The sequence below is a fragment of the Spermophilus citellus genome (assembly GCF_964194105.1).
Source record: "Spermophilus citellus genome assembly, chromosome: 4".
NCBI classification, from domain to species: Eukaryota; Metazoa; Chordata; class Mammalia; order Rodentia; family Sciuridae; genus Spermophilus; species Spermophilus citellus.
In genome coordinates this window covers 106,702,529-106,717,660 of record NC_138185.1, presented here as the reverse complement: position 1 = coordinate 106,717,660, position 15,132 = coordinate 106,702,529, and the positions used below count along the sequence as shown (strand labels likewise).

The window sequence follows — 15,132 nt, the reverse complement described above, 5'->3', positions numbered from 1 at the left end:
CTCCTCCCCATTATACTGGGAATTGAACCCAGCATTCCCAGCATGCTAGGCAAGTGATCTGCCAGTGTGCTACTTCTCCAGCCCCAGCATGCAATTTATCAATCATTCAGCAGACATTCAGGACTGCCTGGTAGTAGGCTAGTGACTGGGTATTATGGTTTAGATATGAAGTATCCTCCCAGAATTCATGTGTGAGACAATGTGAGAAAGCTTAGAGGTGAAATCAGGTTATGGGAGCCTTGACCTAATAAGTTCATTAATCCTCTGATAGGGATTAACTGGGTGGTAACTGTAGGCAGGTAGGGCATGGCTGGAGAAGCTAGGTCTATGGGGGCGTGCCTTTGTCTGTGGTGAGGGGAGCTCTTCGTGCTTCCTGGTGCCCTGTTCCAAGCTGCTTTCCTCCACCACACATTTGCACCATGATATTCTGTCTCCCCTCAGGCCCTGAGGATTGGATTTATCCAATCTGTGAACTGAGATCTCTGAAACCATGAGCCCCAAATAAACTTTTCCTCCTCTAAAGTTGTTCTTGTCAAGTCTTTTGGTCACAGCAATGAAAAAAGCTGACTAAAACACTGGGTGGTTAAACATGATCACACTGCAGGGAACTTGCTGTTGGAGGTAGAGGCAAAAAATTTATACAAATTGAGTCAGTGATGACCAAAAAGGTACATGGTAGAGAAGGACCTGTTTCAAGTAATTCTGGGTGTGATCCCTGTCTTAACCTTACTTATAGATTCCCTGATGGTAGCAGCTGTATTTTCTAGAGGTCCTTTGCCCAGAGTTGAACTCAGTCCTTAGTGATTGTTGCTGATGGAGTGTGGTTTGCTGGCCCAGCTTGCCAGAATATAGGTTTTGGTATGTCCCTCAGCTCTCTTATGAACACTCAGCTGTGTGTGATAGCCCACCCTTTTAATCCCAGCTATTTAGGAGGCCAAGACAGGAGGATCCAAGGTCAATACCCAAAACCTGATACCTCCCTCGCCTGCCCCGAAATTCAGGAGCACTTACTTCTAGCAACATCTGAGAGTCAAAGGAGGAAATCAGCTAGCTGGTCCCATGGCGTGGCGTACATCTGCTTCTCCTTGGTAGGTTGGTGCTCAGGCTGATCTACAGAGTCAGAGCCATAGAGGCCAAAATCTCTCAATTCCTGGGAGTACCCTGTCCCCCTGGTTGCCTAGGGTTCTGCCTCACAAGCATCTTTGGACTCCATCTCTTACTACTACTCCCTTGGACCAGTCAGCCTGGTCTGCTGCAGTAGTTCCTTTCACTCTCCATCTTTTCACCCCCAGCCTCCTCTACACTCTTGGCAGCACCACTACCAGCACCATCTTTCTCAAATAAAAACTCCAGAGTCTTACTGCCCTTGACATTCTGACCTCAACCTGATTTTGCAGCCTTATCCTAATACCTACATCACGCTTCAACCTCACTACTGAGCTACTTTCTGTTCTCCCAACTTCCCACCTCCTTTCAGGTCTTTTCACCTTTATAAGATTTTCCATCTTTTGAAGTCATTTCCTCCTGTTTCTGGAAAAAAATGTTCCTCCTTCAGGATTCAACCTGAATGTCTTTTCAATGAGACAGTCACCATACCTGGAATGACCCTTCTTCATAGCATTTGCCACATTACATTGTAACAGGCCTGTGTGGGGAGAGGGGTCTGACTTTTCTAATCACACTGTGTTAACAGAAGCTGGGACTGTTGATCCTCTGAGGCTCGCTGGCATCTGGTGTAGGGTCTAACATGATATTTTCTGTATACCTTTTGGATGAATGTGTGAGTGAAAGGGTATCATTTGTTCTGCTCTAGATGCTAAGACCTGACAGAGCTTTATGAAGTCCAGACTTTGCAGGCTCCCAGAATTTTAAGCCATTAGACCCCACATGGAATCATGTCCAGGTGCTGCATCCTTGGTGGAGAGAAAATTCCATGTTCTTGTGGGTGTCACCGGAAGTGTTGCTGCTCTGAAGTTGCCTTTTCTGGTGTCAAAGCTTTTGGACATTCCTGGGGTGAGTATCCTCTTTAGACAAGTGTAGTGGCCTCTAACATTAGACAGTCATCATTACTATACTATCATGTAATGATAGTAACTATTGTATAATGATACCAGCCTATTTCTCTTCAGTGTGTGGGATTTTCTTGTACTGGGAATTGAACTCAGGGTGCTTTACCACTGAGCTAAGTCCGCAGTCCTTTTTTTTTTTTTTTTTTTTTTTTTTTTAGTTTTTGTTTTTGTAGTTGTAGATGGACAGAATGCCTTTATTTTATTTGTTTATTTTTATGTGGTGCTGAGGATCAAACCCAGTGCCTCACGCATGCTAGGCAAGCGCTCTGCCACTGAGCTACAGCCCCAACCCTCTCCCCAGTCCTACCTATCTATCTATTTATTTATTTATTTTGGAATAGGGTCCCACTAAATTTCTGAAGGCCTTGCTAAATTGCTGAGACTGGCCTTGAACTTGTGATCTTCCTGCTTCCCTGGGATTGTAAGCATGTGCCACCATGCCTGGCAGGATTTTCTTTTTCTTAATCATGGTATTTGTGGAGCTCTTCTGGGTGTGTTGGTGTGTGGCCCGTGTAAGCAGGAGCTAGATTAGATTAGATAGTGTGGACAGGATATGAAGGGAGATGGGGAAAGGATGCTGTGGATGGGGGTTTGAGTTCCTGTACACTGACCCTGAGAGCCCGTGAGATCCTGTGGGAAGGAGGCTGGCTGAGTAAATACAGCAGGTTCTCGGCCCCCACTTGTGCCTTGGGCTCCTCTGCCCCATTTTCACTTGGTTCTGAGCACCGGGGTTCTATTCTTTTGTAAGACACGATGGTTGTCCTGTCAAATGCACTGAAGTCTCAAAGGCTCCTCATTGCCCACAGCTCTGGTTTCAAACTTTGCTGCCTCAGGTGTTTGCAGATGCCCAAGGAACCACCACGTTGTTTTGAGGTTGGAAACTCTAGCCCCCGTTCTTGGCTAGGCCACCTCAATTTTGGTCAGTTTCATATTTTGGGCAAAAGTTCAAAGCCTTAAACAATGTGAAATCCAATAGACGACAACCCCACAGCCCTGTGGTTTGATTTGATGTGGAACTATAGGTTACTTTGGACATTGCTCATGTTATCTGCCATAGTTTTGGGAGCATTGTTATGTCACTGATGAGGCCCAGGCTGTGCCTTTTCCTTGTTTATCTGCTTAGTCCCTAATGTAGGGTGGCCCAGGCAGCTATATCTGACATGTCCAGCAGGGGGCGGTGCTCACCCAGAGATGACTGTGAGAGGACAGCCATGGGGTCTGGGAAAGCTTGTTTTCACTTTTTTTTTTTTTTTAATGTTCCACAAACTTCTACCCAGAAAGTCACCCCCTCACCCCACCTTCCAGGCTGGGATAAGCAGTGAAACTGCCAGCTAGACCAGAGGAGGGAGGGAGGAGAAACTCACGGCTGCTTTGAGAACTGGGTGCTGTGGTTTGGGGGCAGTGCTGTTAGGGACTGGCTACCCTCTTGTGTGCCCAGAATCATTGGTAGGAGGTAGACACCTAGAGCCTTGAGGGTGGGAGACCTGGAAGGGGTTGCAGCAGCTAGAGCCTCTGTCTCCACCCCCTGGGAAAGGAGGAGCCATGTAGTTCCTTTTCTCATAGACCCAAAGCAAGTGAGTTTCTGGGACAGGGTGGATGGGGGCAGGGAGTCCTATCCCAGGAAACAGATGGGCAGCCTCAGAGCTAGGGGAAATGGCAACCCCGCCACTTCCTCCCATCCCACGCAGCCAGCATTTATGGGGGGTTTGAGGAAAGGGTTGCCTGGAGCAGGGAAGCTGTCCAGCCTACCCCAGGCATTTTAGCTTGGGCCTCCTGGGAGGACAGGCCATGTCTGGAACAGGACTTGGCCCTCCCTCTCTGGCTGGGGTTGAAACTGGATCGAGGCAGCCAGAGGGCACTGAGCTGGGAGGGAAGCCTCTTTACTTTGGAACCTGCCCTTCTCATTTTAAAATAGGGATAATTATTGCTACTCATCCCCCACGTGCTTGTCAGGCACCATGAGGTATTGGCTGGGGACACAGATGACAGAGATGACAGTTTGTCATCTTGTGCAAGCAACTAGGCACAGAGCTTGGCATGCAGAAGCACTTAACAGTGTGTGTGTTTCCTGTCCACCACCCCCACTTTCTCCCATGTGCTGTCCTTGGGCCAGCAGCATAGTGTGAGGTATTGGGGTTTGTGAGAAAGCCATATGGAAAAAGCCATGGAACCACAGTTTCTCTGACAAAGTGAGGGTCCTCATCCCTCTTCACAGCTCACCATGCCTAGCTTTGCTAATTATGTTCTTGTGAGACATCCCAGGTTTACCTAGAGTTGGCCCCAGATGTTAGACACTACCACCCTTCCTAGTGGTCCTGAGCTCTCTTCTGAGCTCTCTTCTCTCTTCTGCCCTGCCCCCCAGCAGTCTTTGTCCCTTGGAGCACTTTCAACTCTTTGCCTGCTGAATTGTGAGTTCATGTGCATAAGGCTTTACTGAGCTCCCTTCAGGACACCAGGATTGACTAGCCATTGAACAGCTGGGCTGTAGGCTGCTGGGAGCTGGGCAATTCTGCAGACCTGGCTCATAACTACATCTGATCCATCAGTATGTGCAGGTGTCCCGGAGAGCCACTGATCTAAAGGTCATTGTGCTGCCACCCCAGAGCCAGATCAGGGAGTCTGTGGTGGCCTATGGCAAGGGGTGGATTTAGTCATAATCTCATACCAGCAGCTGGGGAGAGAAGATACCCTAAAGTCCTCAAGCCTATATGTGGGAGGGGGGAACTGATAGGGGACAACCCTATGCTAAGAGAAGCAGCTGAGCAGAGAGGATATTTGATGCTGGAACTCTGGGAAAGTCAGTTCTTTTTGGCTTAAATTTTCGTTTATCCATGCAGTTAAGGGGAGACAGGTACTCAGATGTCCGTCTCCAGAGCTTCTGTCAGGTGGATACTAGAAGATTCTAGATGTGAAGGCAAAAGGGACTAGGACCTATAGGTAGCCTGAGGTTGGAGTCCAGGAGCTCCAGGGGGTTTGCATTTTTTAATCATCATGTAATTGGGCAGCAGTTACATCTGGGCTGTTAGTTCAAATTACTCTCTGCCCTTTGGCTGGCAGCCTGGCTTGCATCCTTCAAACTTAGAAGAAGACAGACACCAAAGTAGCTTCTCAGGGCAGGTATTAATGGCTGAGAGGTAGAAGAGGATTCTAAATGTGAGAAACTTTCCACTAAGGAAGTACATGGGTCTTAAGAGAAGGATAAGTTTCTAGAATGTCCATCAGGACATCTAGGATTGCCAAGGATGAAGGAAAGAGCGTCTGGCTCATATGCAGTACAAAATAAATTCTGCTTTTCTGGAAGAACATTTGGCAACATAGAAATTTTAAGTGTTCTTAGCTCTTTAAACTATTTAGAGTATATTTATAAAAGTTGACCATATGTACAAGAATGTTCATTATAGCATTGTATATCATTTCAAAACAAAATGTTGAACTATAGAAAGCTGTGGTATAGCTGAGCAAGACAGTGTGTGCCTGTGATCCCAGAGACTCTGCATAATGAGGCAGAAGGATTGCAAGTTTGACGCCAGCCTCGGCTATTTAGCAAGACTTTGTGTTAAAATAAAAAGGACTGGGGATATAGCTCAGTGGTAGAGTGCCCCTGAGTTTAATCCCCAGAACTAAAAAAAAAAAGAAAAAAAATACAAGCAAGCTATGGTGCACTTATGGCATAGCCTCTCAATGAGTTAGTTTGCAGCAGTACAGAAAAATGAGATGTACCTCTCATACTGACGTGGGACTATTCTTGGGATAGAAGTGAAATAAGCAGAGAATAGGAGATGGCACACTTCACCTACAGGCCAGATCCAGCCCATTGCCTCTTTTTGTACAACTTGTGCCTAAGAATGATTTTCACTTTTTTTTTTTTTTTTTTGTAGTGCTGGGGATCAAACCCAGGGTCTTGTGTATGTGAGGCAAGCATTCTGCCACTGAGCTACATCATCAACCCCAATTTCTACATTCTTAAGTGGTTAAAAGAAGTTAAAAAAAAAATGAGCTGGGGGTTGAGGCAGTAGCTCAGAGGTAGAGCACTTGCCTAGTATGTGTGAGGCACTGGATTTGATCCTTAGCACCACATAAAAATAAATAAATAAAATTAAGGCATTGTGTCCATCTACAGCTAAAAATATATGTATATTTTTTTAATGAGCTGGGTGTGGTGGCATACTCCTGTAATCACATGTGTGTGGGAGGCCAGGGCAGGAGGATTGCAAATTCAAGGCCAACTTTGGCTAACTTAGTGAGACCCTGTCTCAAAATAAATACATAAAAAGGACTGAGGATATAGCTCAGTGGTAAAATGCCTCTGGATTCAATCTCTAGTACCAAAAAGAAAAAGCAAGGAATTCACCTTTTAGAGTCCATAATGTTTCATTGGCACACAGCCACACCCTTTCACTTACGTATTGCCCATGGCTGTACTTGCGCTCCTCCAGAGTTGAGTAAATGGGACAAAGCCCAAAACATTATCTGGCCCTTTATAGAAAGTTTGCTGACCTCTGGAGCATAGTGTGGTTCCTCTGTGTGTTCACACATGTGAGTTTTTGCCTTTTGGTTTTTCCTCTGGAGGTTGTTTCCCTTCCAGAAATAGACTTATTTTTCATTTTGCATCATTTTTTCAATTTTCATTTCCTAACTTATGTATTTGTTTTCTTTTTTTTTATGTCAGTGGACTTTTGGTCGGGGATTATGGAACATTCACTGTAACTTTTTGCTTTTTTTTTTCAAAGTGGTCACTGAGGAAGGAGAGCAGGGGAAGCCAGGCCTGGTTTGAGGTTTTCCTTTCTTTCCAGGAAGAGGCCACCTGCCTGCTCTGTAGTCTTGCTGTGGAAACTCTGAGGCCTGTATTTGTGCCTCTGTTGGCTTCAATGGTCCCTTTCTCCCTGCCCTGCAGACCTCTCCCCTGCACCTGTATGGAGTGAGCTCAGAGGCAGCCAGCCCTGGGCTTCAGACAGAGGGTCCTGCACCCCAGTGTCCTTCCATGATGCCCTAGAACAATATCCCCATGGAGAGCCTCTATAGCCTGCCTTTTTGGTTTTGTTCTTGGGAATTTTCTTGAGTTAGGAAATGGCACAGCATGAGGTGCTGATATGACTAGAATACCAACTCCCCCAGGAAGCAGGTGAGAGAATGCCTATTTTCTGCAGGCAGAAACTCACATGTGTGAAAAGTGGGGAAAGCCGAGGGATAACAAAAGGACCCAGGTTTCCCAGTGTGCTGGATCAACCCATAGAAACCATGTGGTCAGAGAGGAAGAGACTCACTCGCCTGAGATCTTTCAGCAAGTAAGTTGGCAAAACCGGGCTTGAAGCCACGTGTCCTGACTTCTGTCAGCAAGTAAATTTGAGGTCAGACTTGGAACCTGGACATTCGTTGCTTAAGCCTACCAAAGCTGCCAGGTTGAGAACCCCTAGGAATTATGGACTTTTGCCTTGGTCTGTCCTGCTTTATAGTTAGGAGTCAGGGTTCTATGTGCCCCACCTCTGAATTAGACTGAGCCCTGACTGAGGGCACAGCTCCTGTCTTGCCAGCTCTGGCCCCATGGTGTATAGTAGATGTTTGCTGAGTTGAGGCATCATTATGAGACATCCAGATACTTAGGCATTTGTTAATGAAGCCACCTCCACAACTCCTGTTCCATGTGCTGACTGCACTGGGTACCAAGAGTCCTTTTACTTCAAGTTTACCTGACACCTCCATGGCTCAGGTTAGAGTCAGCGATATCTTTTTTTTTTCCTTTCAGTACCGGGGATGGAACTCAGGGCCTCATGCATGCTAGGCAAGGGCTCTACCATTGAGCTACACCCCCAGCCCTTTTTATTTTAATTTGAGAAGTGGTCTTGCTAAGCTGCCTAGGTTAACCTTGAGCATATCCTCCTGCCTCAGCCTTCAGAGAAGCTGGGATAATAGGTGTGCCACCACCATGCCCCACTAGGTCCTGGGCACAGATCAGGAGCATGTCACTGTCAATACTGATGGGCCCAATGTCAGGGTCCTCTGCTGTACATGCCAGCCTGGAGACCTGAGCCAGTAATGCCCTGTGCCTTGCCTTGTCACAGTTTGAGTCCCTGACTGGTAGATCCTCTTAGAATCTTCTTTGCTTTCCTGTGGAGCCATCATCATATTCTCCACTACAAACTTCAGCTCTCCTGTGGTCACTCAGCTATAGGTTCTAGCTGGGGCTTTTCTACTTTGTTTGCATATACCAGAATTGCGCCAACCAATATGATAGCTGCTAACCCATTCAACTTTAAGGTAATTAAAATTAAATAAAACCAGAAATTCAGTTCTTTGGTCACATCAGCCACCCTCAAATCTCAAATGCTCAATGGCCACGTGTGACTGGTGGCTATTATGCTAGACAGCTCAGACAGGACCATTTCTATCACTGCAGAGAGTTCTGTTGGATAGTGCTGTAGAGTAGTGGTTTTCCACCGAGGCAGTTTTGCCTCTCACAGGACAATGGACAATGTCCAAAGACACTTTTTGGTTGTCAAACCAAGAGGTGGTGGTGCTGCTGCCTATGATTGTAGTGGGTGGAAGACAAGGATGGAAGTGGGAACTCGGGCCATGAGATTTGTCTCATCCTTTTGCTGCAGAGTACTTTCTGCACAGTTTCTTTTGATAATCTGCCCAAGAAACTACTTGGGCCAGACGAGGGTCCTTAAAGTAGAAGTTGAAGTGTCACCCCCAAATTCTGTTTCTATTTCCCTTCCCTGCCTCTGCAGGAACTCCATACTCCAATTTAGGAACTCCATACTTCTGATTGGGATTCTCTCTTTTTTTTTTGCGGGGGTGGTATACCTGGGATGAACTCGGGACACTCAACCACTGACCCACATCCCTAGCCCTATTTTATATTTTATTAGAGACAGTCTCACTGAGTTACTTAGCACCTTGCCATTGCTGAGGCTGGCTCTGAACTTGTGATCCTCCTGCTTCAGCCTCTCGAACTGCTGGGATTACAGGTGTGTGCCACTGCACCTGACTAGATTGGGATTCTTGATGTCTCTTTAGGAGGGAAAAACAAATCAGACTTTCAACTGGTTTCAGGAAAGAATCTCTATAAATGCTAGACAAAATGCAGACTGTGCCAGGTGTGGAGGTACACCCCTGTAATCCCAGTGGCTCGGGAGGCTGAGGCAGGAGGATTACAAGTTCAAAGCCAGCCTTGGCAATTTAGTGAGGCCCTAAGCAATTTAGCATGATCCTGTCTCTAAATAAAATATTAAAAAAGGCTGGTTGGGGGATGGCTGACATTGTAACTCAGTGGCAGAGCACTTGCCTAGCATGTGTGAGGCACTGGGTTCAATGCTCAGTACCACAGAATAAATAAATTAAATAAAGGTATTGTGTCCATCTACAACTAAAGAAAAAAAAAATAAAAAGGGCTAGGGATGTGGTTCAGTGGTTAAGTACCCCTGGTTTCAATCCCCATTACCAAAAATGAAAATAAAATAAAAATGCAGACTGCTTTATGGAATAGGGTCTTAGCCAGGTCTCAGTCTTATCACACAAAAAAGTTCAAGCTAAAAATGTTAGAGGTAGGGCTGAGGATGTAACTCAAAGGTAGAGAGCACAACTTAGCATATGTGAGGACTAGGGTCCAATTCCCAGTACTGAAAAAAGAAAGAAAAGAAAGATACAAAAACTATTCTTAGGGTTCTCTGCAGGAGAGCAAGCAAAGAGCTGCCTTTCAGGAATGTTGTAGTATACAGGAGACTAGTGTGTGTGTGTGTGTGTGTGTGTGTGTGTGTGTGTGTGTGTGATGGTGTTTTTTTAATTTTTATTTTTTGTGGTACTGGTGCCCAGCCCTGCTTCTGTCAGGTCCGGTGAGGGTGTAAGAGAAAGCCTAAGAGAGTACCTGGCCTTGAGGTGTTTGTGACCTACCAGGCAGGGCTCCTGGGCATTTGCTGGGAAAAGGTCAGGGTGAATGAGTGAATAGTCTTAATTATTTAGTAACTTAGAAGGTAATACCACATGCTTTAAAAAAAATGTATACAGACCCACACCCAGCCCTTGGCTCCCAGGACCTTTTGGCTGAGTGAATGAAGATGAAAGAACAAAGCCTGCAGGGCTGGTGACTCAGATCAAGTTGGTATCCCTATAAAACCAGAAAAAACAAGCCTGGGCCTGCCCTACAGCACTGGGGGCCAGGTCACTGCCAGGAGGGGTGGCTGCTTCAGTGGGGCCAGAGAGGGGCTTGGGGAAGGACCTGCCCATCACATGTTCTTCATTGTACGCTTCAGGTGAAGACACTGACCTAGGAGGCTTCCTCACAATGTGACTGTGAAGCGTGGGAGGATACACAGGCTGAGAGGCTGAGGTCAACTAAAGTGCTTAGCTTAGCAGGAATAAGCTAAGTAGGACTATTGCCCAGGGTGGGAGGCCTCACAGACCCTGGGTGGGGGGTGCAATATGAAGGCTCTGAGACCTTGAGTAGAGGAAAGAAAGGTAGAGCCAAGAGGCAGGATGGAGCCCTTGAACAAAGGGAATGCCAATTGGGAATATTTCTGAAGACTGGCATTAAGGTATAGACCCTTTGAGAGTTGGCAGGAAGTTTGGGAATTGGGGAGAATGAGGGCACTAGATCCTCAAGAAGCAACTTTCCAAAATTCAGAGTAGAGAAGATGAACCAGGGATGTTCTCTTTCTTTCTTGGTATTGGGGGTTGAAACTGGGGTGCTTTATCACTGAGCTACATCCCGGCCATTTTTATTTTTATTTTTATTTTGAGACACGGGCTCAGTGAGTTACTAATTGTGATCTTCCTGCCTTAGCCTCCCAAGTCACTGGGATTATGGGGGTTTGCCATCATATGTGGCTTGGGACATTCTTAAGTAGCCAATAGTTCAGGATGGTTGGGAAGCTCTCAGACATGAAAGACAGCCATTCCCATGAGAAAGAGGAGGCAGTGTGTGAGCAGCTGCCTGGGAAGCCCCCTACTGAAGGAGATGGAAAGCAGTTAAATAGAAAGGAAGACACACTGCGGCTGGGGTTGTGGCTCAGTGGTAGAACGCTTGCCTAGCATGTGTGAGGCACTGGGTTCGATTCTCAGCACCGCATATAAATGAATAAAGGTCCATCAATAACCAGTAAAAATAAAAAAAAAAAAGAAAGGAGGACACGTGACCAAAGATGAAGTTAGAGCACAGAACAGAGGCCCCCAGAGTGAGCTGAAGTTTATGGGGAAATTTAGGAAGAACAAAATGACTCTACATATCAATATTGGGGAAAAGAATAATGGAACAGTGTCTGGAGCTTGAGGCCAGTGGTGTGACATCGGTGGAGGATGGGAGGAATCCCTTGTGTCCCATTTCATTTCATCTTCCTTTTGAGGTTTGGGAAAACCCAAATGATCCTGGGAACATAGGGTTTTCCAGAAAAGACCTCACCAGTCTCCTGCCTGGTAGACCCAGCATTCTTAGGATATAGTAAAATTCTCTGGGAGACTGTAGATACTTCTGTTGCAGAATTTCTCCTTTGACGTCTGTCTGCCAAGTGTTCCAAATCTGACAACACTTGGGATGGAGAAGGGTGATATGTTGGCAGTTTGGGATGGTGCTGGGGGGCTTCACTGTCCTTTGGCAGATGGTGCAGTCCATCTACATTCAGCTGTCTGTCCCTCCCACCTTCCCAGGTACTCAGCACCTCCAATTCCTGAGATTTCCTTGTACTCCTTGTCTCTAATGGGCTTTTTTCTTAGCTGCCTTGTAGGTTCTCGGAATTTGGTTTTTAAATCTCATCTCATCTGATCTCATTTCATCTCTAATACTTCTTTCCACTTCTGTCTTAAATGTATTGACGTGTCCTAGTGGCTGTCATTTTTTTCTCCTTTTTGTTCTTGGGAGTTTTAACTGGAAGTTTATTCTTCTGTTTAACCTTTATGTATCTTTGGTTTGAAATGTGTCTTTTTAGACAACCTATTGATGAATTAAAAAACATTCAAGATGAGCATTTGAATTTTGATCAGGAGTGCAACTCATTATATATTTACGCTAATTCCTATTACACTACTACTTTTGCCATCTTCTTTCTCTCTCTCTCTCTCTCTCTCTCTCTCTCTCTCTCTCTCTCTCTCTCCAGTACTGAGGATTAAACCCAGGGAGCTCCACATCCCACTGAGCCACATCCCTAGCCTTTAAAAAATGTTTTATTTTGAGACAGGGTCTTCCTGAATTGCTGAGGCTGGCCTTGAACTTGTGATGCTCCTGCCTTGACCTCCTGTGTTATTAGGATTATAGGCATGCACCATTGCACCCTTTTACTTCTGCCATCTTACTTAATGCTTTCTACTTTCTGTCTGCTGCTACTTCTCCTTTTTTGTGTAAATTGAATTTTCTTCTCCTGGTTTGAGAGTTTTACATTGTTATGGTTATGTTAACCAAAATCATGGTTATGTTAATCATGGTTATGTTAACTTTTTATGTCTCACACTTCCCCATGAAGAAGTCAAGACCTCTGCTCTTTCTGCCTGTGCAAGTGCAGTAGCTTCTCCAGGCCTGGATTCTATGGAGAAACAAGGCAACCCTGCTTACTTGCCATTTTGCTCAGAACTGGGCAAGGTTTGTTGAGGGCTATCTTAGAGGAGCCTCCAGTATTCTGGCAGTTTGTTTTAAAGGACCTCTAAAAAGTCCCTGAGGTTTGGAGCAAGTCCTGGGGATGGTAGATTCTTAGAGGAAGTGGTCAGGCAATGGACAGGTCAGTAGAGCCAGGATCCCCAGACCTTCAATTGTTCCTTAGTTCTTCTCTGTGACATATCTGCCCCTGGTCCCAGCTTTGCTCTCAGGTGCTGTGTAGACTATGGCTACCCCCACTCCCTGTACTAAAGACAGAAAACAACAGGAAAGTGGGCCTCAGGGGGACAGTAGGAGGAGTAGTGACTAGGCTGAATTGGCATGGGCATTGTAAGGTCCTTGCTTAGCATCTGGATGGCCATCTTAAGTGACAGCCACCATTTTAAGAAAAATTTTGCTTTCCTGCTCAAGGGCCTGTCTGAGAAAGGCTCACCACTCCCTCATACCAACCCCACCTTTAACCGCTCTCATTAGGACCCACCTGGCCCCATAAAAGTCCCAAACCCCAATCCTGTTTTGCCTCTGTCTGTCTATTGAGAGATGGCCTTTATTTGTCAGCTCTGATAAATAAACTCTTGTGTGTATCTCGGCCTGGTCTCTGTCTTTCATTTCTCGCTCACCCGACTCCTGGTTCCTCACTTTCCTTTCAGACATGCCCCATTCCAAAGGAGCACCCTGACCAATGCCACCAAGTCCTTATCAAGTAGGAATGTGGATCCAACAGCACCAGAGTTTTTGCTTTTGCACGAGAAGTCAGGAAATTGAATTTCTTGTGTGAAATCTTCCAATCTCCATATTAGCTCACAAATGTTTATAACCTGTGCAGGACACACACAGTGTCTGCAGGCTGGCTCTGCTCCAGATATTGTTGCCCTTGCCCATTGCCGTGGTTAGTCATTGATTCTGTCCATGTCACCTTTGGTTCTTTTCCCTCTGGGACTCAGTGTCCTCTCCTAACTTAGTGGTTTCCCTAAAAGTGTGGTTTCCCACACCCTTCCCCTCCAGCCACTCCTCTGGTCCCCTTTGTTATTTTGCCAACTAGTTAGTCTGACATCTTCTTTTACAGATGATGGCCAGCCCATCTAGGGCCTTTCACACTATGTGTGCTTTTTCTCTCAGCCATTTGTTCTTTTGAGCAGGTTAAACACCTTCCTTGTTTGTATTAGTGATTTGTAAATGGGTCAGGTGAAGGGAAACTCATTCTCCCCTATGAGTGTTGGGCACACAGGGTTGGCTTTCCGGGAGCCTGACTGCAGCCTGAGCCCACGAGTTCTGTTCCTAGAAATAGAGAAGAAACTGCTCTCACTGGTGTGTGGATGCAGACTTAGCTTGCCAGTCCCAGATCTTGTGCCTTGGCCTGCAGAGGGCAGGACTGCCATGTGGCACAGAGCTGGTGAGCTGTTTCGGGCGCCCCTCCTGCCTTCAGTGGCCTCACTAGTTGCCTTGGGTTCCCTGCCTCGGCCCCTGGCCTCACTCTGCCTAAGTGGCAAGAGTTGCTGCTTTATATGCACTGGATAGTTTGTGACTCAGTCCTCAGTGGCCCCTCAGATGGGGAAGTGAAACAGCTGCACCTGGCCAGGCCTGACCTTTGGGTGACAGCGGAAGTAGCTGTACAAACATGGGGCTCACTGCTCTGGGGAAGTCCTCTCTAAAGCCAGGCTGTGAGGAAAACGTCTGCCTGCCTGGCCTGTGTGTGGCCTCCAAGTCTGTAGCTCCAGTAACAGTTTCTCCCTCCTTTTCTCTCCTTTCCTCTGCTTTTTCTTGGTGACAGCTGGAAGTCACAGTGGTCACAACTGAAAGAGCCAAACATTTCTACAACCCCCAGGACATTCCTGTCACCCTCTACAGTGACTCTGATGAATGGGAGGTTAGTGCTGAGCCCAACAAGACATTTCTACCAACAGGACAGAACTGTCCTCCCTTAGCCTATGGTCCTGGCGGCCAGAGCAGACAGGCTGGGCTGAAGTCAGCGGTCAGGGCCATCTGGGCAAAGGCGAAGAGGAAAACATCTGTCTAGCTTCTGGCCTGCGGGAGGCCCACAGTCCCTCCCTTCCCAGGCAGAGCTCAGCTTTGGCCCGGTGCCTGAGGTTGAGTGTCCTTGTACTTATCTGGGCTGATGAAACCACAGAGGAGCTCTGTTCCCATCACCCTTGTCCACGTGGCTCCTGGCGTCAGGGCTGTGGAAAGCGCCTCACTTCCCATGGCCTCCAGGCTCTGCCTCTGCCCTCCTGTGGAGGGGCGGGCACTAGCTGACCCACCAGACGCCGAGGGTGGGCCTCACAGGGATGCCCTGCCAGGCATTTTTAAACATTCTCAATCTTGAACATTTTTGGCTGGCTTCTTCTCCCAACCCCGCCCCCTCCATTTCTCATCGCCCCAGAGCCCTTCCACTGGCTTGGACAATCCAAGCATCCGCCTCAAGCAGACAGGCCAGGAGTTCCCTGCCAGATGTCAGTTCTGTTGAAAACCAAACCATAAAGGGAATAG

At 46.8% G+C, this 15,132-nt stretch overlaps 1 protein-coding gene across 6 annotated transcripts in view; it reads left to right on the top strand.

The window, feature by feature from the left end:
- The window catches only part of PPCDC (phosphopantothenoylcysteine decarboxylase), an 85,356-nt gene that overhangs the window by 3,131 nt on the left and 67,093 nt on the right, over window positions 1-15,132 (top strand). For 3 of the 6 annotated variants that reach the window (XR_014021566.1, XR_014021567.1, XM_081290766.1), the window contains exons 2-3: window positions 1,814-2,013; window positions 14,417-14,512. Coding sequence is in view for 3 of the 6 variants with exons in the window: in XM_081290766.1 (XP_081146892.1) it covers window positions 1,888-2,013; window positions 14,417-14,512 (222 nt within the window). In the remaining 3 variants the exon portion in view is untranslated. Of the gene's footprint in view, window positions 1-947; window positions 1,089-1,813; window positions 2,014-14,416; window positions 14,513-15,132 lie in introns of those variants that run through there. The other 3 variants (XM_081290767.1, XM_081290768.1, XM_081290769.1) reach the window with 3 other exon arrangements.